General features: G+C 38.4%; 1 protein-coding gene across 3 annotated transcripts in view; it reads right to left on the reverse strand.

The window, feature by feature from the left end:
• LOC142856324 (exocyst complex component 6B) overlaps positions 1-26521 on the reverse strand; it is a 523494-nt gene that overhangs the window by 191196 nt on the left and 305777 nt on the right. For all 3 annotated transcript variants that reach the window (XM_075983673.1, XM_075983672.1, XM_075983674.1), the window contains exon 19: positions 24621-24762. In XM_075983673.1, the coding sequence (XP_075839788.1) occupies positions 24621-24762 (142 nt within the window). The remainder of the gene's footprint in view (positions 1-24620; positions 24763-26521) is intronic.

A 26521-nucleotide genomic window follows, 5' to 3' on the forward strand; every position in this document is an offset into this window, starting at 1 on the left:
AGAGCGAAGTCTGCAGAGGACTGGCTGTGCTCTGCACTGGGTCAGTGGTAAGCACCATGGCTAAGATGGTTCACATGAACAACTGTTTAGGGGCATTTTAGTGAAAATTTATTTTGGCTACTTTCAAGCTAATTATGAAGTTTATGGGTTTTTAAAGTAATTACTTTTCATTTATTTAATAAAAAAACAGTGAAAAGTGTTGAGAGATTGATTATCATTATATATTCTCCAAACTATAAGAAATGTACTTTGGCGAATGCAGGACCACAGTTAGCTAGGGGCAGGAAAGTGATTACAGTCATACTAAGCCTGCTATCTGTTTTTCTTTGAAGTGGCATTTTGTAAACTTTCTAGTATCTGACACTTTCAAAGTATAGGTCTCAAATTTGAGAAAAAAATGGAGAAAGAAAACTAAGAGAGCTTTGACTGGTAAGTGCAGGGAATGAAGGTAGGAACATTAAGACTGGAATGACAACTTTTGAAATCCTGCCTATTCCTCTTCAAATCATGGAGCAGGAGGATGGCCTTCTGTCAGTGGAGTAAGTGGATCTGCACTGCCACTGTCTGTCTGCCTCAGGAACCCTTTCACTACATCAAGGAAGACAATATCTAAACAATCTCACAGAGGAATCAGTCACTATCTTCAGAGATGGGATAATGACCACAAAGGCCCAACAGCCAGCCAGTGTATGCAGGTCCGAAGGGAGCCTGCACATAAACAGCGTACTGGGGAATTAAGACCCTTCATGCAGTAGGCCTTTTGTACTCCCCATCACTACTATCCCCACAAGTAATCCAAGGTAACATCTGCCACCAGAAAAGGTACTTTGTCTGTGCTGGCCCATCTTTGGAAGGCAGCAGCTTGCTTGACAGTGATGTATGATGAGGTTAGAGCAAGATGATCTGTCTCTATTTTCTTGACAGGATGGCATCTCAGGCCATGCTGAGGGAGAGCAGGTTGCCTGCCCCCACTGCTCAGGTTGGCAGCATCTACTATTAAGTGGCTGGGTGTCTGGCAGTGGACTCAGAGAAACAAAGAGGGCCTTATCTCCTGGAATTCAAGGAACTTCAGCCCCAAACCAAACTAACTGCTGAGTGGGCACTACTCACTGACCCCTGTCTGAGTCAGGCCTTGCCAGAGGCACAGGGTCCATCACCCACAGTCAAAGAGAAGTGATATAGTCCTTTTAGTAGCAAGGAGGTCTTCTATTTGGGTTCACATGGCTAAGAAAGACAAACCATAAAAGCATTGCAGAAGCAAGCCATATATGCATGGAAAGACAACAGCAAACAAACAAAAGGTTTATGGCAGGGGCTTATGAGGCAGGCGATAGCCAAATAGCCCAGGTTTCCAAAGAAGTGTTTTGCATCAGCTGATTAAAAGTTATACGGTTAAGGAAACCAATGCTAGATGTTCGACCCCTTTTCATCTTACTGTGCATTTCCACTGCACTTAAACTATAGGTCTGAATTTTAACATAGAATATTGAATGTACAACGCCGACAGAGGAGATGACACAGTGAACCAATGCACTGATAGTGGTTGTATACAACGCTATCACCAGCATCATGATTCTGCCCTGCAAAATTTTAAATTTCAACATATATAGTAATTAAAATGAGAATTAGAAATAATACAGAATAAAATTGAGGAAGAGGCAAAAACAAATGATAAAAAACAAAACAAACACCAGCTTCTAGTAAGGAGTGAAGCAGTATTGTAAAGCACTGGCATAAAATATTTCTTATTCCATTAACCAGTCAATCAACCAGAAGACAAAATTTATTAACCATGGAGCTTTTCTTATGGAGACATTATTGTCTTCATCATGTTAAAGCAATAACAACTAATTACCCTTAGATTTTCACATGTGCAGAGCACTGCAAATTATAAAAACCAAGTTTATTTCTCTGCATACAAACTTGAAGACCATCATCAATCTTGTGACCTTCATAATTCTCTGATGGAAGAGGGCAGAATGAGAAAGTGTGTTTCTGAATTCTAATTTGCATGGTGAGGCTGAGGATAGCAGCTAAGGGGATTGGAATTAATGGTACTGAAACACACTGGATGTCTCAGTAGACTACTGCAGGGAATTTGCATCTCCAAGCTCTGTATTTTCTTTAATAAAAGGGGCCTCTCTTAATAGTTATAAATCTGGTAAATGAGGCTTAAATTCGAACTGAGCTCAAACTTCAGCCATTTGGCTCTCTACAAACCTTACTCTATTTTAAGAGGTGAAGAAGGAACACTCACTTCAGCTGTGATTTCAAAAGCATCTTCTGGATGAAGAGTTAAAACAGACTGTCTAGAAAGGCAGTAAATGTAACTATTCATAGCATGAAGTGACACTGTCAGTTACAGAAAATGAATATTTCCAAGATTTACTTAATTTCATAGAGAGCAAACTTCTTATTTTTAGGTCTGATTCTCTCCATGCATGTACAGGACCCCAAGTGTCCAAAAGAATTCTGCTCTGTAGTGTCCTCTGAGACTCGGAACTGATTTAGTCAACATATCTGTGTAACAACTCTGATCTCACCCACAACACAGACATCTCTACCAGGGTGTAAAGTACAGTCTTCTTGACTGGCTGCTTTGAACCATCATTAACCAAAGACGAACAATATAAAGCCGACTTTCCCTTCTTAAAGAATTATATGAAAGATTTCTCTTTAGGAAAGAAAAAAGATGACTTGTTCCACTGGCTAATGAACTTTAAACAGCTCCTGGTCACTCAAAGCTTGCTTTCTAACTGCATATACTCAGATAGAAATCCCCTATGGGACAGGACACCACATGTATCTAAGGCGAAAATTCTACCAACATACTCAATATGTATTTAGCAATTACAAATATTTATGTTCTTGATCTATAAAATATTTCATTTATATTATCTTCTCTATTCCCTCTCCACAGACATTAAAAAATACTGTCTCCTCATAATAAATCTATTTTAGAAGTAAATATAAATTCTGAAATAATCTACTGTAACTTTCCCAAAATGAAGATGCCAAAGACCAAACACAAGTAGTGAATAACAAAGACCATATAGCTAGTTGATGTCAAAACTGAAGTTAATCAGTTTCAGTTCAGGTCTCTGCAATGAGGGTGGAGGCAGGAACATAAAGGCTGCTATAATTCCCAACATTCTAGAATGGAAATCACTCAGTCACTTTCACAAAGGAGCACAATGGGATCTCCAGGAATGGAGTATGGCCAGTCTATTACATTGCATACCTAAGAATCAAAGCACGATGTGTTTCTGTCATGTTGAGTTCTAATTCTTAAGTACTGTGTACCTGGTGTATTGGGAACTACCTATTAGAGCAAGGGAGGTATTTTAGCCCACAGGAGAATGGTAGGGCATGAACACCAAAAGCAGCACTCACCAACTTACATAATTTGGGGTTTCAACCACATCTCTCTTTGTCCTGCTCTTCACATCACATGACATCTACACAGAGGGACTACACACCTCTTCATTCACAACCTCAGAGCAGAAAGAAGGGAGCCAGAAACTGAAGTAGCTGTTAGCTGTATCATTTTAGCAAATTCAACTATCATTTATCATGAAAATATCATGTATCAGACACTATGCCAGGCATCAAAGGGTCAAGACAGAGATGGCAAACATGATCCTTAGTCTAAACAATCAATGTACAGTCTGCTGTTCCCCTTGGTTCTGTGAAACTTGTATGTTAAAGTTGTCCCTCCTTTACTCTGGAAGTGCCCCAAATTCAGATGTGTTCCTTGCTGTGCAGTTCCCTGCTGTGTGTCTGCACATTCATAGAGTCTGAGCCACAGAGCAACAGCATGAAGCTAAGGGGTTAATTCTTAGGAAAGGGATTAGCAATCTCACAAAAGTGCAATGAGACAATGGTCTTTTATCCTGTTACTTGTATTATTCTTAATAAAATGCTAATTGGCCAGTTGCCAGGCAGGAAGTATAGGCAGGGCAACCAGGCAGGAAGCAGAGGTAGGGCAATGAGAATTCTGGGAAAAGGGAAGTTTCAGTCTACAGTCGTGACCCAGATGCAGAGGAAGCAAGATGTGACTGTCTCGCCAAGTAAGGTATCGAGCCACATGGCTAACTCAGACAAGAATTATGGGTTAGTGTAAGTATTAAGAATTAGTTAATAAGAAGCCTGAGATAATAGGCCAATCAGTTTATAACTAATGTAGACCTCTGTGTGATTTCTTTGGGACTTAACAACTGTGGGGAACCAAGTAGGACAGAAAACTCAGTCAACAAATGGCACCCACGTGGACAACTGCATCCACATAAAGCCTGACAGAGCTTGGGAAGTAATTCTAAACAAAAAAGAATAGAGTTAAGCATGGCTTATTGATAACAGCATTTTCTCGGGTGGGCTCTGCTTGCTAGAGGCAAGCGTTCTCATTTAAGAGAGGCTTCCTGACTCAGCTTTAGCTGCAAAACCTTGCAGCTCTTTTAAGAGGTCCTGCCATGAAACACTTAAACGGTGTTGATGAAAAGCTGACTGCATGTATTTTGGTGGTGGCAGGGACCTTAAAATGTCATAGAGTTGTGGCAATAAACATGGCTCCGGCCAGTACCTCTGCCATGAGGCTAGACTCTCAGAAAAAAGGTAAGGAATGGGCCGGATCCAGCTGTCAAAGCCATTGCTTTAAATCCTAGCCAAATTGTTTAGCAAATTAAAGACTCATGTGGTCAGAAAAAGAGAGAAAAACAGTAAAGACAGGTTCAAAAACAAAGAAAACCTCTAAACGGTTTATTGTGTATTTAAAAATAGATGTAGGCTTGAAAAAAAAGGGATAAAGTCCCTTTAAAAAAAAAGAGTAGTTGAGTGGTGGCACACACCTTTAATCCTAACACTTGGGAGGCAGAGACAGATGGATCTCCGAGTTCAAGGTGTGGGGGTACACACCTTTAATCCCAACACTTGGGAGACAGAGGCAGGCAGACCTCTGTGAATTCAAGGTGTGGTGGCACACACCTTTAGTCCCAACACTTGGGAGGCAACAGCTGCTAAAAGATATTTGTTTATAAATGCTGTTGAATTAATCCAAGATAGGTATTTTGAAAATACCTTGACTTCAAAATGGAAGTCAAAAGGCACGTTACTTTGGAGAAGAGGTTTTGCTTTTGTTTCCACAGGAAATAAGAGGTTGTGGATTAATTCTGAGTTAAGAAAAAAATCAGATTTGATCAAGGAAAACCACCTGAGAATCTCAAATAGAAACGAATGGCCAAGATATCTGAGTTCTACATCCAGAACAGATTCAAGACTGCTGCCTAAGATGATCAAGCCTCAGAGGATACTCCAGTCATGACTTGATCATAATTCTAAATTTTCTTTAGGTCCCCATAAGATAATCAGTGCCCTAATCAGCAGGAAGTAGCCTGAAAAACTATGCCCACATTCCCCCCAAATGGACTATGAATATTTTCCTCTGTTTAGAATGTTGGTTACAAGTTGTTATGGATAATGGTTAGGAGAAAAGCTAAACAAAGAATATTAGATCCAGAGGGTTTTTTTGGTTTTTTTTTAATAGGGTGGGGGAAGTGCTGTCATAAAATGCTGATTGGTCAGTTGCCAGGCTGGAAGTATAGGCAGAGCAACAAGAATTCTGAAGAGAAGTTTCAGTCTGCAGTCTTGACACAGATGCAGAAGAAGCAAGATGTAACTGCCTCACCAAATAAGGTACTAAGCCACATGGTTAACTTATACAAGAATTATGGGCTAATGCAAGTTATAAGAATTAGATAATAAGAAGCCTGAGCTAATGGGTCAATAAGTTTATAACTAATGTAGACCTCTGTGTGCTTTCTTTGGGACTTAACAACTGCAGGAACTGGGCAGGACAGAAAACTCAGTCAACACAAAAGAAAGAGAGAACACTGGGGAGGCTCATCCTGGTCTTACTGGAAGCAGAATCAAACCTTCTGGCACTTTGATATTGACCCTTCTATCTTGGGGAATCTTAAGAAACACATTTGTGATGTTTGTAAACTATTCAGGTCTTCTAGTATCACACCACAGTGATTAATAACACTTATTAATAAATATACTCCAATAATAAATCAAAGGGATTATTAGAGAAAGAGGTAACACACAAAAGAGAAAGCAGGGTATCTGGAATTGGCTAGCAGTTGATGGCAGATAAACCTTCCAATGAACACTAAGTTGTGAAATGTGGTGGCCAAACTCATACCCCAAGGAATCACCTTAAATCACATGGATGCATCTCCACAGAGGAAGGAGCAGTGGAGCACAGAGATTCTGAGGCCATCTATAAATTGTAAAAGGCAAAGCAATATGAGTTGTGATTGCTTTTAACAAAATGGTACAGCTCATGATAAAAACAGCAAAATCTTGGTTCTTTCTAGAAAACCTACATCAAGAACCTAATCAGAACTATGACAGCAAAAATTTAAGGAGCCTCAATATGGCCTGCAGCTGGTGAGTGAGAAATCTAAAATCAAAGAGGATGAAGTGAAGGATCTGGCTAGAGCTACCTTCACAAACTTCATGTTCCCTTGACCAACGCATGGAGACTGAGCTTTCCTGGATCCTTGATACTTTGATCTCCCCAACAAGGCTTTCCCTTGTATTGTTTTTGTTAGAGAACAAAAACATGGATGTTCATTATCATCTCTTAGGCATTTTGTCCTGCAACTAAGATCTAAACTAAAGGGCTTTGGAGGTAATAAGCAAAGTAAGAAAGAATATATCTAAAAGCAAATACAAGTTGTCTGGGAAACCAAAACAGAAACAGGGAAAACTGGGTGGTTATGCATTCTGCATGACTTAACATAATTTTGATTGACAACTTAATTACTATAAAGTACACAACTGCATAGGTATTATTTATGATACAAAACTGATAGTTACTTTCATCATTTGCTTGGTTGGCTGAGGAAGACTTGGGCCTAGCTCTGGTGTTGCTGTTTTTAAGGGTTAGAACTCCCTTCACCTAATGCAAGCATCAGAGGCTGTACTGAAAGAATGCAACACGGATAGAATACATGCATTCCCTGCTACTCCTAGGGTCTCCGGGCTCCTCCTTCCCCCATTTCCTCACATTAGGAATGTATTAGATAGGTCACAAATGAGTGAGTCCAGAGACTCTTGGGAGATTGCGGAAGAGAAACAAGTCAAGGACAGCTGTATACATGTAGTGGAGAGAATTAAAAATGAGCACAGTTACAGCAATTGGCACAGATTTAGGCAGAGTGGCTGCAGTTCAGAAGGCTCTCTCTATAAAGGATCCTTAGTCTCTAATGTCCAGTAGAGTGATCCCAAATAAGCAGATCTGTTCAAGTTTGCCTTACTAGTACACAGGGACAATTCCACCTTAAACAAAGATACTCGAACACATTAATTTTAGTGAATATAGAAGAAGAGATGGAAACAGTCAAAGCTTTGTAGAAGCACCTGGTGACTGAAACTGCACCCAAATGAATTATTTCTGGAGTTAGAAACTTTTTTTTTTCAAGTGCACAAATGACAATTAGTATTCTGCTACTCTTTTATAGCATAGTGGGTTCTCTGAGATCTTAAATTTATTCTGATGTTGTCTCTTGAGATAAGAAAGTCTCCACGCTGACTCCTTGGCTTGCAGAGTAAGGGTTATTATGGTAAGAATGATGATATGGATGACTATGGGGACTTTGTCCTTTTCTAATAGTATCTCAATCCCAAATTTAACTAGCCTTCAAAAAACATAACAAACAAAATCCAAGACAATTCAGGGTGATATATTTATCCTTTAAGTTTCTTGTTCAGACACTTACATCTGCTCTTACCCAGTGTTCAATACTGTACTTGGAGAACAGAAGCTCCACACACATTTTGTTGAGTAATGGACAGGTTACTGAATTAACTTCTAACACCAAAGCTCAGATTACAGTGGCGAAGACTGTTATGATCTTGTGTTTGAGCACTGATTAGGAAGGCTGTGGAGTCTTGCTGGTAATGGGAGGAGGCTTGAGATCTGACAGCCTGGTCCCATTTCCTGTCTACCCTCTGTTTCCGAATAGCAGGTGCAATGTGAACACAAGCCTCAGACTTCTGTAGCCACACCTTCCCCTGCTATGATGGACTATATTACCTCAAACTGGAGCCAAAATAAGCCCTTTCAATCCTTAAGGTCAGTTATTTGATTATAGCAAAATGGAAGGTAATTAATATATAAGTGCACGATGAAATTTATACAAGTCAGAAAAATCCAGGTTTCACTGTTAACTTTTAAAAGTATAGAAATAATTTTCTCCTGCCTTCTTAACAATTCTACCTTATAGGTACTTGGTTTGATGCTCTGGCAATAAGAATTTTCTATCAGTACAACGTCAGAGGATGATAACCTAGGCAGTGGTTACTACTTTTAGAGAACAGTGGAGCTACTGGGTGATTTCTTGTAAAAGCATTAAGCTGGGAAACAGAAAGCCATGAGTTATGAACCACATTTTCCAAAACAACCCAAGCAGTTTCGAAGACAATTACCAAAAATTACAAGTTAATTTTTATATTAAATTAAATAGCATCTTTATATTTAACTAAGTCCTGAGCTCCAGACAATTTCAAACCATCTGCAGAAGACTTTCCAAAGGACAAGATCTAGGCTTACTGCTACTGTTGTACTGAAGATAATAATTAGGGTAACAAAGCACTTACTATTCACTAAAATAAATCCGTCATGTATTAGTTTATTTAACTCTAACTCCATAACCTCAATATTAGGAATCATTCCCATTTTATAAAAGAGATTGTAAGGTGCTAGATAATTTGCCAATGTGGTCAATCTAAAAGAAAGAGATAAATTTTATCTAGTCTGTCAAGCTGACCAAGATGATACTATCTGACCAAAGTATCTCAGCTCATACTAGCATGCCTGACTCCTCTCTGTGCTCTGGATCTATGAAAATGGCAGCACAGGCCTTACGGGTCACAAATTTCAGGCACACCACATTTCATCATGCCCACAGTTTTCTTTCAGGACTTAGATATTTCCTCCAAGGACTAACAGACAAAAAGAAGAAACTATCTCTCACATACACCAGTGGGTAGGAAGATGCAAGTACTAATTAACTTGTCATTGGGCTGCCTTTATACGCCTCTGTCTAACTATTTGAATTTTATGTATCAAATCTTTAAGATTTTTTTATAGACCATTGAGCCTCTGAAGTAAAAAATGAAGGGGGTGGTATAGGGAAAGGTACAGAATAGAATTTCTTTCTTTTCAAGTGAAATAAATGTCCATGGAAAGTTTCTTGACAGACAAATTACTGCCAGTCAGAAATGAAATGTTAAATACTAAATCAATGAAGCTCGGTGGTTCGTCAATATATAGAAAAGATTTTCACAGCTGACGCTAGGCTTAGTAGTGGGGATGTCAGGCCGTGCAATGGTTAGTCTCAAGTTGAAGACTGATGATAAGTTTTAGTAAAACTGTCAGGCCCCTTCAGTGTTGTCTTAGTTAGTTTTCTATTTCTGTGATAAGACATCATAACCAAAGCAACTTATAGAAGAAAGAGTTTATCTGGGGCTTACCATTCCCAAAGGTTAGCTAGAGTCCACAGTCACCATGGCTAACAGCATGCCAGGCAGGGAGGTAGGCATAGCACTGGGCCAGTAGTTGAGGTTCATAATCACCAAACAGGGAAGGGTTAAATGGGCATGGCATGGGCTTTTGAAACTTCAAAATCTACCCCCAGTCACGTACCTCCTCCAACAAGGCCACACCTCCTAAACTTTACTAAACAGTTCTACCAACTGAGGACCAAATATTCAAACATATGAGACTATGTGGGCCATTCTCAAAGCACCATAAGTAGTCTCAAGTTGAGTGCTGATGCTAGTTTTATTAAGACTGTCAGGCCCTTGAGTGGTTACCCTATACCAGAACTAAATCTGAAGCTATTCCAATACTGCATAGTCTTCCACCTAAAATACCAGCTCTTGGGAACTTGAAACCTCTTTGATATAGTGAGCAAAAGAATGTGCTCCCAGCCCTTAAATGAATGATCACTGAACTATTAAAGGAGAGTTACCTCTGTCCTGAGGATGTGGACACACCTGAAAATTCCAATAAATGAAGCTGTCCGTTTGTCTAAGTACGAAATACTTGAAGAGTGACATTTTTCTCACTCTGCACTGCTGTTCCCAGAACATTTCTCCTTGGTACTTATGCTCCACTGTCTCTCCCTCTACCCTCTGTGCCTCTTAACTTTAGAAAAACACAATGACACAGTCAATCAGTCATTTCCTACCACTCAGCACACTTTGCTTCCCCGTGGAACTGACTGGCGTCTAACTTAAGTCTCTTTTCTTCTTAACACAACAAGGTTCTACTTACTCTTTCTTCAACTCAAGAGGATAGTTTTGTACTTGGCTCCAGCAATCAATTTTGATTAATCTAGCCAATAAGTATCCTTCTAGCAAATAACTGGTTAAGATATAATTATGTGAATAAATTTTGGCTACTTAGATGAAAAAATCTGATGGATACCTTCTAGAAAGAGTTTCTCACTACTGAATATTACCACACTGAATGAAATCACCAGAATTATACTCATTTCTAAATTGTGAGGATACAGTAGTTTTACTTTTAAAAAATTGTATGATGTATATGTGTGTATACACATATGCATATTCATGTATGAGTGTAGTCACATGTATGCCACAGTGCATGTTTAGAGGACAAAGGACCCAAAGGTGTTGTTCCTCACTTTCCACTTCTTTTTTCAGACAGGGTCTCTTGATCACTGCAAACAGCAAACTAACTGTCTCACAGATTTTGAGGATTCTCCTGTCTCTGACTTCAATTTTGTTGTAGGGATTATAGATGCAAGTTGTGCTGGTTGCAAAGACTCAAATTCAGGTCCTCACACTTGCAAGCTAAGTACTTTGCCCACTAAGCCATCTATCTAGCCCTTAATTACTTTATGTACTTTATTTTCCTCAAGTGCTTTCAACAATGAAGAGGTGGTATATCTATAATGGGGGAAAAAAACTCTGAAAAGAATATTTATATGATCCTACAACTATATCAAGGGACCTGTAGACAGAAGAATACTCATTCCAATGTTATTATAAAGAAGCTAGGCAAAAACAAAAATATCTATAAGAATGGAGTTAAACACTAGGGAAGAGGTAAAGCAAGGCCACTTTCTCGCAGAACTATTATCCTGAGAGAAAGAAAATGATCTGCGAAAACCTACTAGGGACAGATTCCAGGTCATTTTATAAAGCAAGAAAAGAAAGGGCACTTAAACAAAGCATGATTGTCTTACTGAGTTGAAAAGACACAAACTAGAGTCCAGGAGGCAATGGCCATGGTTCTTTAAAACTCAGTATCAGAGAAGGGTCATGGTGGGGCTAGTGCTATAGCTCAATAGTAAGCCCTTTCCTAGCATAAACAAGACCCTGGGTTCCATAACCAGCACTAGAGGAAATATAATCAGTACTCAACAATTTCTCTTTCATTTAAACAATGCAAAAGGGTGAGAAAAACTCAAGTCACTAGACAGGACAGAAACGAAATCAAAAGTGTCTCACTGGATACCTGGTGAAACCTTGTTGTGACCAAATACCTAGGTCAACTAATTTAAGGGAGATAAGGTTTCTTTGAGGTTACAATTTAAGAGCTTTCCATCCTTCATTCTGGGAAAGCAAGGTAGCATTCACAACCGCAGACGCATGTGGCAGAGGTCCCTCATCTAAAAAAGACCAGAAAGCAGAGGAATACTGCAATCAAGGGTCAACTTAAAATCTTTAAAGGCCTGTCCTAGTGATCTAGCATTCTCATCTGAGAGGCAATAAAGCATGAGCCTGTAGGGGACAGGTCAGACTAAAACCATAACAGATACCAAACTGTGTGTTTATGGGAAAGAATTTCCCAAGTTGAGGAAAGAGTTACCACTAATGCACAGAATAATTTGTAAAAGCTCCTGAACAGCCAGATATTCTTAGCAAACTGGATAGAATCCTTCAGGGCTCTGTTTTGGAATTGTGCTTGTTAGGCTCAGACAAAAGGTTGCTACTGACTCTATGAATACAAATGTATTCCACCAATTCCAAGGGACTTATATGGAGTTTTAATCTTTTAATTTTAAACACACAATTTTGTACCTAGTACAGTTTTAATCTTCAATGGCCCCCACAGGTTTGTAATCTATTGTTCCTCAGATGGTGATACTATCCCATGAGACACTGGACTTGAGGCTGGCAGAAGTAGATCATTAGGGGAAAGCCTTTAAATGTAGAACTTTAAATAAAATAAGAGCAAAACCTAACAAAATCTTTACAATACAATGAATTATAACATCAAACAACATGAAATTTTAAATGTCAGGAACTAAATAAACAATGACAAAAAACAAAAAGAATAAGAAAATGTAACTCAAAACCAGAGGGGAAAAGTAATCAGGAAATAGTGCTCAGAAACACGCACATAAATAGGAACTATCTGAACAGCTATTATAAAAATGTTCCATATGTCAAAAAGCATAAAAAAAACCATAAGAATTGTAGGAAGAGAACTAGAAGAGAGACAAAAACAGCTAAAGTAGAGCCCTACGCATCATAGACCCAGCAGCTAGCCAGAAGGTAAGACTCCTGTGGGCAGAAACCTCCACCTCCCTTCCCCAACACATTCCCCTGCCAACCAACCCCCAAGCATCAAAGCTCCCTCCCCCCAACCTCAGGTAAAGGTTCTACCTGTAACAGCCTGAGAAAGAAATGAGTGACTGGTCTCCCAGCTGGAAAGCCCTCTCTCTAGGCTCCAGAGTCAGGGACACATCCTGTGCCCCTACCCCACCCACCCCAGCCCCAGCTCAGGCCAATAGGTAAAACTCCAACAAGCAGACCCCTCCACCACCTCAGCTACCAATTCCCCGCCCCCAGCCAACCAATCCCTGCAGCACCAGAGGCCTCCCAGAGGCACAGTCTTCACCTGTACTTGCCAGAAGAAGAGCCTCAGCAGCCAGTCAGCAGTGCCCCAGGAGGCACAGATACCACCTCCACCTACTGTGGGAAGAGAACTAGACTATAGAGACAATAAAGCAGAGCCCCACCCATCGCAGCTGCAGCAGCTGGATGACAGATAAGACTCCTAAGGAAGACCCCCCCACACACACACACCTTCCATCCATGCCCTTGCCAACCAATCCTCATCAAACAGGCTCCACCTGCATCTATTACAGGAAAAAGTGAGTGACTGGTCTGCCAGTATGATAGCCCTGGTCTCTAGGCCCTAGACACCAGGGCACATTCCGTGCCCCCCACCATCCATCCCAATCCCAGCAGCAGATCAAAGGCACAGAAAATATATTCGACAAAACCATAGAAGAAAACTTTCCCAACCTAAAGAAGGACACGCCTATCTAGAAACAAGAAGTTTACAAACGCCAAACAAACTGAATGAAAAAAAGTCCCCTCGTCACATAATAATCAAAACATTAAAGATACAGAATAAAGATAAAATATTAATAGCTGCAAAGGAAAAAGGCCAAGTAACATGTAAAGGCAGACCTATCAAAATAATACCTGAGTTCTCAATGAAGACATTGAAAGCCAGAAGGACATGGACAGACGTTTTGTAGTCACTAAGAGACCACAGATACCAGACTACTATACCCTAGCAAAACATTAAATCACCATAGATGGAGAAAACAAAATGTTCCATGACAAAACCAGGTTTAAACAACACATATTCACAAATCCAGCTTTACAGAAAATACTAGAAGGGAAACTCCAATTCAAGGAAATTAGCTATGCCCATGAAAAAACAGGCAATAGATAATCTCACATCAGCAAATCCCAAAGAAGAGAAACAACACATTACCACCACTAACAACAAAATAAAAAACATCAGGAATTAACAAACACTGGTCATTAATATCCATTAATATCAATGAATTCAGTTCACCTATAAAAAGACACAGGCTAACAGAATAGATACAAAAACAGGATCCATACTGCTGCTGCATACAAAAAACACAGCTCAATTTGAAAGACGGATATTACCTTCAGTGTAAAGGGTTGGGAAAAGATTTTCCAATCAAATGGATCTAAGAAACAACCTGGTATAGCTATCCTAATATCTAACAAAATAGACTTCAAACTAAAATTAGTCAAGAGATGCAGAAGGATATTTCATATTCATCACAGGTAAAATCCACCAAAATTAAATCTCAATTCTGAATATTTGTGCCCCAAATACATGCTTACCCACATTTATAAAAGAAACATCACTAAAGCTTAAATCACACAACCAACCAAACATAAGAATAGAGGGAGATTTAAACACTCCACTCAAACCAACGGGCAGGACTGCCAGACAGAAACTTATGAAGAAATAAGAGGAACTAACAGATGTTATGATTCAAATAGACTTCACAGACATCTATAGAACATTCCACTCAAACAAAAAAGATATACCTTCTTCTCAGTACCTCATAAAACCTTCTCTAAAACTGACTACATACTTGGTCACAAAACAAATCTCAATAGATTAAAAAAAATGGAATAACCCCCTGTATCTTATCAGATCACCATGGCTTAAAGTTAGAATACAACAACAACTCTAATTGCAGAAAGTCTACAAACCCATGGAAACTAATAAATGCTAAACTGAATCACCACTTGGTCAAGGAAGAAATAAGGAGAGAAATTAAAGACTTCCTAGAATTCAATGAAATGAATGCACAACAGACCCAAACCTATGGGACACTATGAAAGTAGTGCTAAGAGGAAAAGTTCATAGCACTAAGTAACCACATAAAGAAAGTGGAGAAAGCTCACACCAGTGACTTAACAGCACACCTGACAGCTCTAGGAAAAAAAAAAAGGAGCATACAAACCCAGCAGGAGTAGAAGACAGGAAATAATCAAATTGAGGGCTGAAATCAATAAAGTAGGGAAAAGAGAACAATATAAAGAATTAATGAAACAAAGAGTTGGTTCTAGGAGAAAATCAACAAGACAGACAAACCCTTATCCAAACTAACCAAAAGGCAGAAAGAGAATATCCAAATTAACAAAATCAGAAATGAAAAGGGGACATAACAACAGGCACTGAGGAAACCCAAAGATTCATTAGGTAGTCATTAGTATTCAAAAACCAATGCTTCATAAAATTGAAAAATCTAAAAGAAATGGATAATTTTCTGAATAGATACCATATACCAAAATAAAATCAAGATCAGATAAACATAGACCTATAACTCCTAAAGAAAAGAAGCAGTCATTAAAAGTTTCCTAACCAAGAAAAGCCCAGAGCCAGATGGTTTCGGTAGAGAATTCCACCAGAATTTCAAAGAATGGCTAATACCAATATTCTTCACATTGTTTTACACAACACAAACAGAAGGAACATTACCAAAGTCTTTTTATGAGGCTGCAGTTACCCTGATACCTAAGCCACATAAAGATACAACAAAGAAAGAGAATTACAAATCAAACTCCTTCATGAAGCAATGATGCAAAAATACTCAATTAAATACTGACAAACTAAATCCAAGAACACATAAAAAATCATCTACCATGATCAAAAAGGCTTCATCCCAAAGATGCAAGGATGATTCAACATACTGAAATGTAATCCACCATATAAACAAACTAAAAGAAAAAAAAAAACCCACATGATAATCTCATTCGATGCTGAAAAAGCCTCCTACCAAACCAAACATGCCATCATGATAAAGGTCTTGGCGAGATCAGGGATACAACATACACACCTAAACATAATACAGGTAATATACAGAAAGCCAAGAGCCAAAATCAAACTAAATGGAGAGAAACTCAAAGCAGTTTCACTAAAATCAGAAACAAGACAAGGCTCCCCACTCTCCCCATATTTATTCAATATAGTACTTGAACTTCTACCTACAATAGGACAATAGGACAACAAAAGATCAAGGGGAAAGATCAAATTGGAAAGGAAGCAGTCAAACTATCATTATTGACAGATGATATGATAGTATACATAAGTGACCCCCAAAATTCTACTTGGGAACTCCTACAGCTGATAAACACCTTCAGTAATGTAGTGGGATATAAGATTAACAACAACAACAACAAAAACCCAGTAACCCTCCTATATACAAATGAAAAACAGGCTAAGAAAGAAATCAGAGAAACATCATCTTTTATGATAGCCACAAAGAACATAAAATATCTCGGGGTAACTCTAACTAAACAAGTGAAAGACCTGTATGACAAGAACTTCAAGTCTTATGGGACCAGGACTGATCCCCAGTGCATGAACTGGCTTTTTGGAACCCATTCCCTATGGAGGGATATCTTGCTCAGTCATTATATACAGGTGCTGGGGGCTTGGTCCTGCTTCAACTTGATATGCCAGACTGTGTTGACTTCTCAAGGGAGGCCATACTCTTTCTTGGGAGTGGATGGGAGGTTGGGTGGGTGGAAGGTAAGGGGAGTGGGAGAAGGGAAGAGAAGGGAAACTGTGATTGGTATGTAAAATGAAAAAGAAACTTTTAAACACAAAATTTTAAAAAAAGAACTTTAAGTCTTTGAAGAAAGAAATAGAAGAAGATATCATAAAATGGAAAGTTCTCCTGTGTTCTTGGATATGTAAGATCAACCATAGTAAAAATGGTAATCTTATCAAAAGCAATATACAGATTCAATGAAATCACCATCAAAATCAAAACACAATTCTTCACAGAGATCAAAAGAACAATACTCAACTTTATATGGAAAAACAAAAAATCCATGATAGCCAAAACAATTCTATACCATATAGGAACTTCTGGAGGCATCATCATCCCTGATTTTAAGCTTTACTACTGAACTAGAGTAATAAAAACAGTTTGGTATTGGCATAAAAGTAGACACGTGGGTCAGACATGTGGGTCAATGGAATTGAATCAAAGACCCTGACATAAATCCACATATCTATGAACACCTGATTTTTGACAAAGAAGCCAAAATTGTACAATGGAAAAATGAAAGCATCTTCAACAAATGGTACTGGCACAATTGGATGCTGACTGAAGAAGAGTGCAAATCAATCCATACCTATAGCTATGCACAAAATTCAAGTACAAGTGGATCAAAGACCTTAAAATAAATTTAGCCACACTGAACCTCATAAGAGAAAGTGGGAAGTAGCCCTGAATGCATGGGTACAGAAGACCACTTCCTAAATATAACAACAGTAGCACAAACACTGAAAAAAAATCAATAAATGGGACCTCCTAAGACTAAGAAGCTTTTGTAAGGCAAAGGAAACAGTCAATAAAACAAAACAGCAGCCTTCCGAATGGGAAAAGGTCTTCACCACCCCCAAATCTGACAGAGGACTGATCTCCAAAATACATAAAGAACTCAAGAAACTAGACATCAAAATATCAAATAATCCAACTAAAAATGTGGTACAGATCTAAACAGAATTCTCAACAGAAGATTCTCAGATGCCCAAAAGACATTTAAGGAAATGCTTAACACCCTTAGCCATCAGGAAACGCAATCAAAATGACTCTGAGATACCATCTTACAACTGTCAGAATGGTTAAGATAAAAAACATGGATGACAGCTTATGCTGGAGAGGATGTGGAATAAGGGGAACACTCCTCCACTGCTGGTGGGAGTGCAAACTTTATAGCCACTTTAGAAATCAGTACGGTGGTTTCTCAGAAAATTGAGAATCTATCTCAAGACCCAGCCATACCACTTTTAGGCATATACCCAAGGATACTTGTTCAACTATGTTCATAGCAGCATTATTTGTAATATCCCAGCCATACCACTTTTAGGCATATACCCAAGGATACTTGTTCAACTATGTTCATAGCAGCATTATTTGTAATATCCAGAACCTGAAAACAACCTAGATGCCCCTCAACCAAAGAATGGATAAAGAAAATGTGGCATATTTACACAATGGAGTATTACACAGTAAATACAACGACATCCTGAAAATTGCAGTCAAATGGACAGAACTAAAAAAAAAAAAAGCCATGCTGAGTGAGGTAAACCAGATCCTGAAAAACAAACACAGTATGTACTTACTCATAAGTAAATACTAGATGTACGCAAAGGAAAACTGGGTTACAACCCACAGTGTCAGAGAACCTAACAAGGGGGACCCTAAGAGGGATGCATGGATCTCCCTGGAAAGAGGAAATAGATGAGATAACCTGGGTAAACCCGGAGCAAGGGGGGAGGATAAGAACATGAGGAATGGAATGGTTGAGTTGGGGTAGGGACTGAGAAGGAGAACAATGAAAGAGATATCTTGATAGAGGGAGAAACCTAGGACTAGGGAAACACCCAGGAATCCTCAAGGATGACCCCAGCTAGGAGACTCCTAGCAATAGTGGAGAGAGTACCTCAACTGACCTTTTTTGTAATCAGACTGGTAACTACCCTAATTGTCAATATAGAACCTTCATCCAGTAACTGATGGAAGCAGATGCAGTGATCCATAGAAAAGCACTGAGCAGAGCTCCAGGAGTCTAGCTGAAGAAAGGGAGGAGGGTTATATGAGGAAGTGGGGTCAGGATCATGATGGGAAAACCACAGACAGCTGACCTGAACTAAAGTGGAGCTGGATGTGAGCAAAGAAAGCTCCGTGGGATTGTCTGCCTAGTATGGACAAAGCTCATGGGTTCTAGTTACAACCCTATGAACATACACAACAAACAGAGTTTACACAGGGTATCAAAAGAGAAGTACTGGAAACGAGAAATGAATATAAACTAATTTTACTGTAGATTAGAAACTACTGAAAGATTACCAATGAACCTGAAGCATTCAAAATGAAGCATATTAAGAATAAAAATGCTTAATAAATACATAGAGCATGAAAAACTCAGGGGACACTGGAAAACTGAAACAGGAATACAACATTTTGGAGTATCTTTTTTTTTTTTTTGGTTTTTCGAGACAGGGTTTCTCTGTGGTTTTGGAGACTGTCCTGGAACTAGCTCTTGTAGACCAGGATGGTCTCGAACTCACAGAGATCCGCCTGCCTCTGCCTCCCGAGTGCTGGGATTAAAGGCGTACGCCACCACCGCCCGGCGGAGTATCTTCTTTAAAAAAAAGATGCACGCACTGTCTCTTAGTTAATACTGACAAACTCTAATAAATAAAAGTAAACAAGGAACTAAAATTAATAATCCATAAGTCATACCAAATTTAAGAAAAATCAGCATAAAGCAAGACAATGGGGGATGAAAATGGCAAAAAATAAAGATAATAAAAGAAGAAAGTAGAAGGAAGCGTACAGCATAACCCTCACATCTACAGTAAACTGGAGTGCAGCCTGGGCTGTGACTGACTTGGTCAAAACAAAACACAAATAAACTCTAACAACAACAACAATAATATACCAAACAAACAAACCCACCACCAACAGCAAAATAAGAATCCAGGAGTTTTTACTAGCAGTATCAATGAACACAACCATTGCTATCTGACAGACATAGCTCACAGCAACTGTAGAACAGGTACATAACTTTTCCACTGTAACCAAAACACTAAACTGGGCCATTAAACATAATCTCAGGATATTAGTTTCAGAACGGTAATCATACAGAGCATGCTCTCTGACTAAAAAAAACCCTATAAACTATAATAAAATTTGTACAAATATTCTAAATATTAGAGAAGTGAGCCATAAACTTCTGAATAACTAAGAGATCAAACAAGAAAACCTGATGTGTTCATTATTTGTACATATCCCACTGTACTGAAAAATCTGAAAGAAAAGTTTAAAAACTAAAAGCATAAATCACTGTTCCCAAACAAGAAAATCTAAAGCTAATTTAAAATACTTAATTGAATAAAAATATTATAATAATAAAACAAGCTGATGTGGTGGCAAATATCCACACTCTCAACACTCAGAAGACTGGTAAGTTTGAGGCCAGCTTGGACTACTACATGAGAAGACACTGTTTCAAACATCAAATCAAATTTTAAAAATGATATAAAATGTATAAAATGCAGTTGACACAATACTGAAAAGCTATCTTAGAGTTTCTAGTGCTGTAAAGAGACACTATGACCATGACAATTGTTTTTTTTTTAATTTTTAAAATTTATTTTATACCCCAACCACAGTTTCCCCTCCCTCCTCTCCTTCCCCACACTTTCCTCTGCCACTAACTTCTTCAATCTACCTCTCTGTTCAGAAATGGGCAGGCCCAACAAGGGTGTCAACCAAGCATGGCATATTAAGTAGAGGTAGGACGAAGCTCTTCTCCTTACATTAAGACTGGAAAAGACAACCCAGTATGAGGAATAGGTTCTCAAAAGCCAGCCCAAACATTAGGGACAGGGCCTCCCCTACCTCCCGGCTCCCATTGTTAGTAGTCTCACAAATAGACTAAGATACACAACTGTCACATCCTACATCAGTCCCATGCAGACTTCCTGGTTGTTGGTTCAGACTCTTTGAGCTCCTATGAGCCAGGTTAGTTGTTTCTGTGGGTTTTCTTGTGATATCAGTGACCCTCCAGGCTGCTACAATCCTTCCCTCTGCACCTTTTTCCATCAGTTACTGGAAGAAGGCTCTCTGGTGATAATTGGGGTAGTCAACAATCTGATCACAGGGGATGATGTAAATGAAGACTGCACTTTCATTAATCAAACACCCAGACCCGAAAAATCACACAGAAACTATATTAACTACAACAGTGTTTAGCCGATGGATGGCTCAGGCTATTTCTAGCTAGCTCTTACATCTTAAATTAATCCATTTCTACTAATCTATATATTGCTGCGTGGACATGGTGTTATCTCATTTTCTACATGTCTTATTTCCTTGGCAGCTGGCAGGCTGGCATCTGACCTGACTTCACTTTCTTTTTCTCTGCATCTCTGCTCTGATTTCCCACCTGGCCTTACTCTGCTAAGCCACTGGCCAAAACAGCTTTATTAATCAACCCATAAAAGCAACATATATACAGAAGGACATCCCACATCAGGATGGCCTGTTCTAGCTTCATATTCACTATTGCTGGGAGTCTTAGTTGTGGTCATCCTTGTAGATTCATGGAAGTTTCCCTTGTGTCAGGCTTTAAACCTGACCCTGAAAAGCCTCTCTCAGCATTCTCCCCCTTCACCCATGCCCAAATCCAATCCCTCAAGTTTCCATCCCCATCAACCCCTAGTCCACCAGAAGATCTATTCCCCCTTCACAGGGAGATCCATGCGTCCCCCACTTGGATCCTCCTTGTTACCTAACCTCTCTGGAGCTGGAGCGATGGCTCAGCAGTTAAGAACACTAGCTGCTCTTCTAGGGGACCTGGGTTCAAACCCCAGCACCAATATGGCAGCTCACATCCATTTGTAACTCCAGTTCCAGGGGATCTGAAACCTTCTTCTGATCTCCACAGAAGGTGCATACACATGCATCCAGGCAAAACACTCATACACAATAAATAATAATAATAATAGTAATAATAATAAGCCCTAACCTCTCTGGATATATGGATTGTAAAATGACTATCCTTTACAGCTAATATCCACTTATGAGTGAGTACATAAGATGTCTCTTTCTGAATCTGGGTTACCTCACTCAGATGATTTTTTACTAGATCCATCCATTTGCCTTCATAGTTTCTGATGTCATTGTTTTTAATGGGTAATACTCCACTATGCAAATGTACTACATTTTCTTTATCCATTCTTTGGTTGAGGGGCATCTAGGTTGCTTCCAGGTTCCAGCAATTACAAATAAAGCAACTATGAACATAGCTGATAAAGTGTCCTGGTAGTATGACTGAGCATTCTGTGAGAATATCTGAAGAGTAGTGTCACTGAACCTTAAGCAGATTAAGCCCAATTTTCTGAGAAACTGCCATACTGATTCAAAAGTGACTGTACAAGTTTACACTCCTACCAGTAGTGAAGGAGAGTTCCCCTTGTTCTACATCCTCTCCAGCATGAATGGTCATTTGTGTTTTTAATCTTAGCCATTCTGATAGGTACAAGATAGAATCTCAGAGTTGTTCTGATTTGCATTCCCTCATGGCTAAGGATGTTTAACATTTCTGGTTTTTTGTTTTTTACTGTCATTTTAGATTATTCTGCTGAGAATTTTCTGTTTAGGTCTATACCCCATTTTTTATTTGATTATTTGGTTTGTTGATATCTAGTTTCTTGAGTTCCTTATATATTTTGAAGATCAGCCGTCTGTTGGATGTGGCATTGGTAAAGATATTTTCTCATTTTGTTGTCTGTCATTATGTCCTATTGACAGTGTCTTTTGCCTTATAGAAACTTTTCAGGTTTATGAGATCCCATTGATTAATTATTGATATTAGTGTTTGTGCTACTGGTATTCTATTCAGGAAGTTGTCTCCTGTGCCAATGCATTCAAGGGGAATCCCCACTTTCTCTTCTATCAAGTTCAGTGTAACGGCATTTATGTTGAAGTATTTGATCCATATAGACTTGAATTTTGTGAAGGGTGATAGATATGGATCTATTTGCATTCTTCTACATGCTAACATCTAGTTATGCCAAAACTAATTGTTGAAGATGCTTTATTTTCTCCATTGTATAATTTTGGCTTTTCTTTTTGTCAAAAATCAAGTGTCTACAGTTTATATTTGGGGCTTCAACTCAATGTGCCTGTTTTTATGCCAATACAATACTGTATTTGTTACTATATCTCTGTAGTAGAGCTTGAAATCAGGGATGGTGATACCTCCAGCAGTTTTTTTTTATTTTATAGGATTTTTGTAGCTATCTTGGTTTTATTGTTTCTCCATATGAATTTGAGTATTGTTCTTTCAAGGTCTGTAAAGAATTGTGTTGGAATTTTGATAAGTACTTGTTTAATATGTTTATTTCTTTTGGTAAAATGGCCATTTTTGCTATGTTAATCCTACTGATCCATGAGCATAGGAAGTCTTTCCATCTTCTGATATCTTCAATTTCTCTCTTCAAAGACTTGAACTTCTTGTTATACAGGTCTTTCACTTGTTTGGATAGGGTTACCATAAGATATAAATATAAATGGTTTGCGGCTACTATCAAGGGAGTTGTTTCCCTTATTTCACTCTCAGCCCTTTTATCATTTGTAATAAGAGGGTTACTGATTTTTTTTTCCTATTTAATCTTGTATCCGGCTACTTTGCTAAAGGTGTTCATCAGCTTTGGAGTTTCCTGGTAAAATTTTTGGGGTCAATTTTCAGGGTATACTGTCATCTGCAACCAGCATACTCTGAGATCTTTTTTCATATATATGTATGTATGTATGTATATCCTTGATTTCCTTTTGTTGTCTTATTGGTATAGCTATAACTTCAAATACTATATTGAATAGATATAGAGAGAGCAGACAGTCTTGTCTTGATCCTGATTTTAGTGGAATTGCTTTGAGTGTCTTTCTGTTTAATATGGTGTTGACTGTTGATTTGCTATGAGTTGCTTTTTATTATATCTAGGCATGTTCTTTGTATCCTTGATCTCTCTGAGACTTTTATAATAAAGAGGTGCTTTGTCAAAGGCTTTTCCAGCACCTAATGAGATGGTCATGTGGTTTTTCTCTTTCAGATGGTTTATATGGTGAATTACATTGACAGATTTTCCATATCTTGAACCATCCCAGAATCTCTGGGATGAAGCCTACTTGATCATGGTGGGTGGCCTTTTTTATGCGTTCTTGGATTCAGTTTGCCAGTATTTTACTGAGTATTCTTGTATCAATGTTCATGAGGGGCATTGGTCTGTAATTCTCTTTCTTTGTTTAGTATTTGAGTGGCTTGGGTATCAGGGCAACTGTGGCCTAAAAAAAAATTAGAAACGCTCCTTCAATTTCTACTTTGTGGAATACTTTGAGGAGTACTGGTATTTGCTTTTCTTTGAAACTCTGGTAAAATTCTGCACTGAAATCAACTGGTCCTGGGCTTTTCTTGCTTGAGAGACTTTTAATGATTGCTTCTATTTCCTTAGGGGCTATAGATCTCTTTAAATTGTTTATTTGATCTTGACTTAATTTTAGTATGTGGTATCTATCAAGAAATTTGTCTGTTTCTTTTAGATTTTTCCGACTTTTGGAGTACAGGCTTTTGACCAAAACAATGGTAATATCAAATAAACATGTAAACAAGGTATGAGGGAAATCTTAGAGGTCACACTCAAACAATGAACTATAGGCAACTAATGATCTTCGGGAGAAGAATTAGCCTCTCCTCGGGAATGAGCTCTATTATTGGTTGGTCAGTACAGAACAGGGAGCCTTGAAACCATATATATACCACCAACAAAAACATATTCAGCAGACTATATTTATACATATTTGTATATATGTACATATACGTATGTAACAATAATAAAGAAAAAGAGGCTTTCAACTTGTGAGTTGCAGGGATCATGGCAGGACTTCAAAGGAGGGAAGTTGGGAGAAGCTAGAGTGAGAAAAGGGAGGGGGAAATAGACATAATTGTATTTCAATTTAAAACATATTTTTAAAGCCACCATAAAAAATAAAAATAAATAAAATGTCCCATAAGATACCTTTCACATCCAGATATTTTTTGACACCATGAGGAACACTGACATGACAGACCTAAAACTTTTTGGTTTTTCTTTACACCAGTGGCAACGAAAGTTTATAAAACAAGGAAGCAAAAAGGGTTCATTGACTTACGTTCACATTCTCTGACATCCAGGTTGAACTGCTGTAATGCTCCCAAAGTGAGCTGCCTTACTTCTGCTTCCAGCAACAATTGCATCAAGGATGTGGCTAAATGCTTGCAAGCTGACATACAAGCTGTCTGGGCTACCTTTCCCTGAAATACAAACATGTAAACCAGAAAATCAATGGATTAAAATGAAATTCCATGTAAATCAATTCATTTAGTTGTTTATTATTTAAGACAGTATCTCACATATCCCAGAATGGCTTTGTACTTGCTATGTAACTAAGGATGACTTTGAATTTCTAATCTTACTGTCTCAACCTCCTAAATGTTAGGTTTGTAGGTATGCACCACCATGAGAAGCTGGGGGTCAAACTTAGGTCTCTATGCATTCTAGGCAAGCACCCTACCAACTGTGGGCATCCCCAGATATGAAAGTTTAAATAACTTATTCTGTTCTTCAATTAAGAATTTCTTTAAAGTTCTCCCTATCATAATACTCATAAACCTAACAGCCTTGGAATTAAACAAATGCTAACAGCAATTAATAGTGACTCCAATTCAACCTGTAATTGTAATTAGAACAGTAAGCTATATTTACAAAACCCAACTATGGAGCCAAGAAGAGTATTTTAAAAATTAACACTAGAGAAGCAATATTCAAAAATGAACTGAGAAACAATATTACAGAGAAAATAAATTTGAAAAAGTCTCTTCCAAGAAAATTCTTTACAAATTCTAGCAATAGTCTCTAGATATAAATCAATACTTACTGTTTTATGATTTGTCAGTAAACTCAAAACAAAAATGGCCTCCAAAATGTAACTAAAAAGGTGAATTTTATTTTCTTAAAAAAGTTGAGGTTTACAAATTAATTCTAAGCTAATTTTAAAAACAGATTTAAAATTAATAATTAACCATCTTTATGAAGGCATTCAAAGCACTAACATTACAAACACAGTCTGTGCTCCTGGATGACAGCACTAACTGCTGTCCTACTTGGTATCAGAAGTGGAGATTGTTGGTATTAAGTTATGTACACTCTAAGTATTGTACGAGGGATCTATTTCTATTACCACAAAGAGGAAAAAGAAAAGAAAAAGAGGGGGCTGGAGAGATGGCTCAGTGGTTAAGAGCATTGCCTTCTCTTCCAAAGGTCCTGAGTTCAATTCCCAGCAACCACATGGTGGCTCACAACCATCTGTAATGAGGTCTGGTGCCCTCTTCTGGCCTGCAGACATACACACAGACAGAATATCAAAACATAATAAATAAATAAATAAATATTTAGAAAAAATTTTAAAAAAGAAAGGAAAAAGAAATGATGCTAAGATAAATATCTAACAGGTCGTTCTTCATGTCAACCCGCAGCCATACCCATGCCACCTGTGGTCACACCTATGCCACACTTCCCTTATCTGGAACCTGTCGTGGCCTGCCACAGAACGAGATTCTTTTGAATCACATCTTTAAGCTTTCTTCTCACTAAACAGCAAATTCTCACCCCCTTTTTCCCCCCGATATGCGAATGTGGAGGCCAATGCTTAACATAGGTCCTAACTTGCTACTCTTCTGGTGTCTTTACTGGCGGTTGGGGATAAGTGGAGTTTGAACACCTCCCCTCATTGTATGAATCCTGGTAACTATTTACCTTCTGCACATTGGTAATTTTGTATTTGTTTATTACTATTATGCTTGCCTGATTTCATAGATTTTACTTCACATGTGGAAACATGAGCTGCAACTTCCCAGGAATCCCAATGCTCATTTCACACTCCATTCCTCAGATGGCTTCTTCAACACTCAACTACTTCCTTGGACATAGCAGTCACTCTGTCCCAAGCTCTGGCCACAGTCTTCCTAGGACAACAGCACTGCCATTCCTCAGGGTTCAACAGCACAAGATTGT

The sequence above is a fragment of the Microtus pennsylvanicus genome, chromosome 8 (genome assembly GCF_037038515.1).
Source record: "Microtus pennsylvanicus isolate mMicPen1 chromosome 8, mMicPen1.hap1, whole genome shotgun sequence".
Classification (NCBI taxonomy): Eukaryota; Metazoa; Chordata; class Mammalia; order Rodentia; family Cricetidae; genus Microtus; species Microtus pennsylvanicus.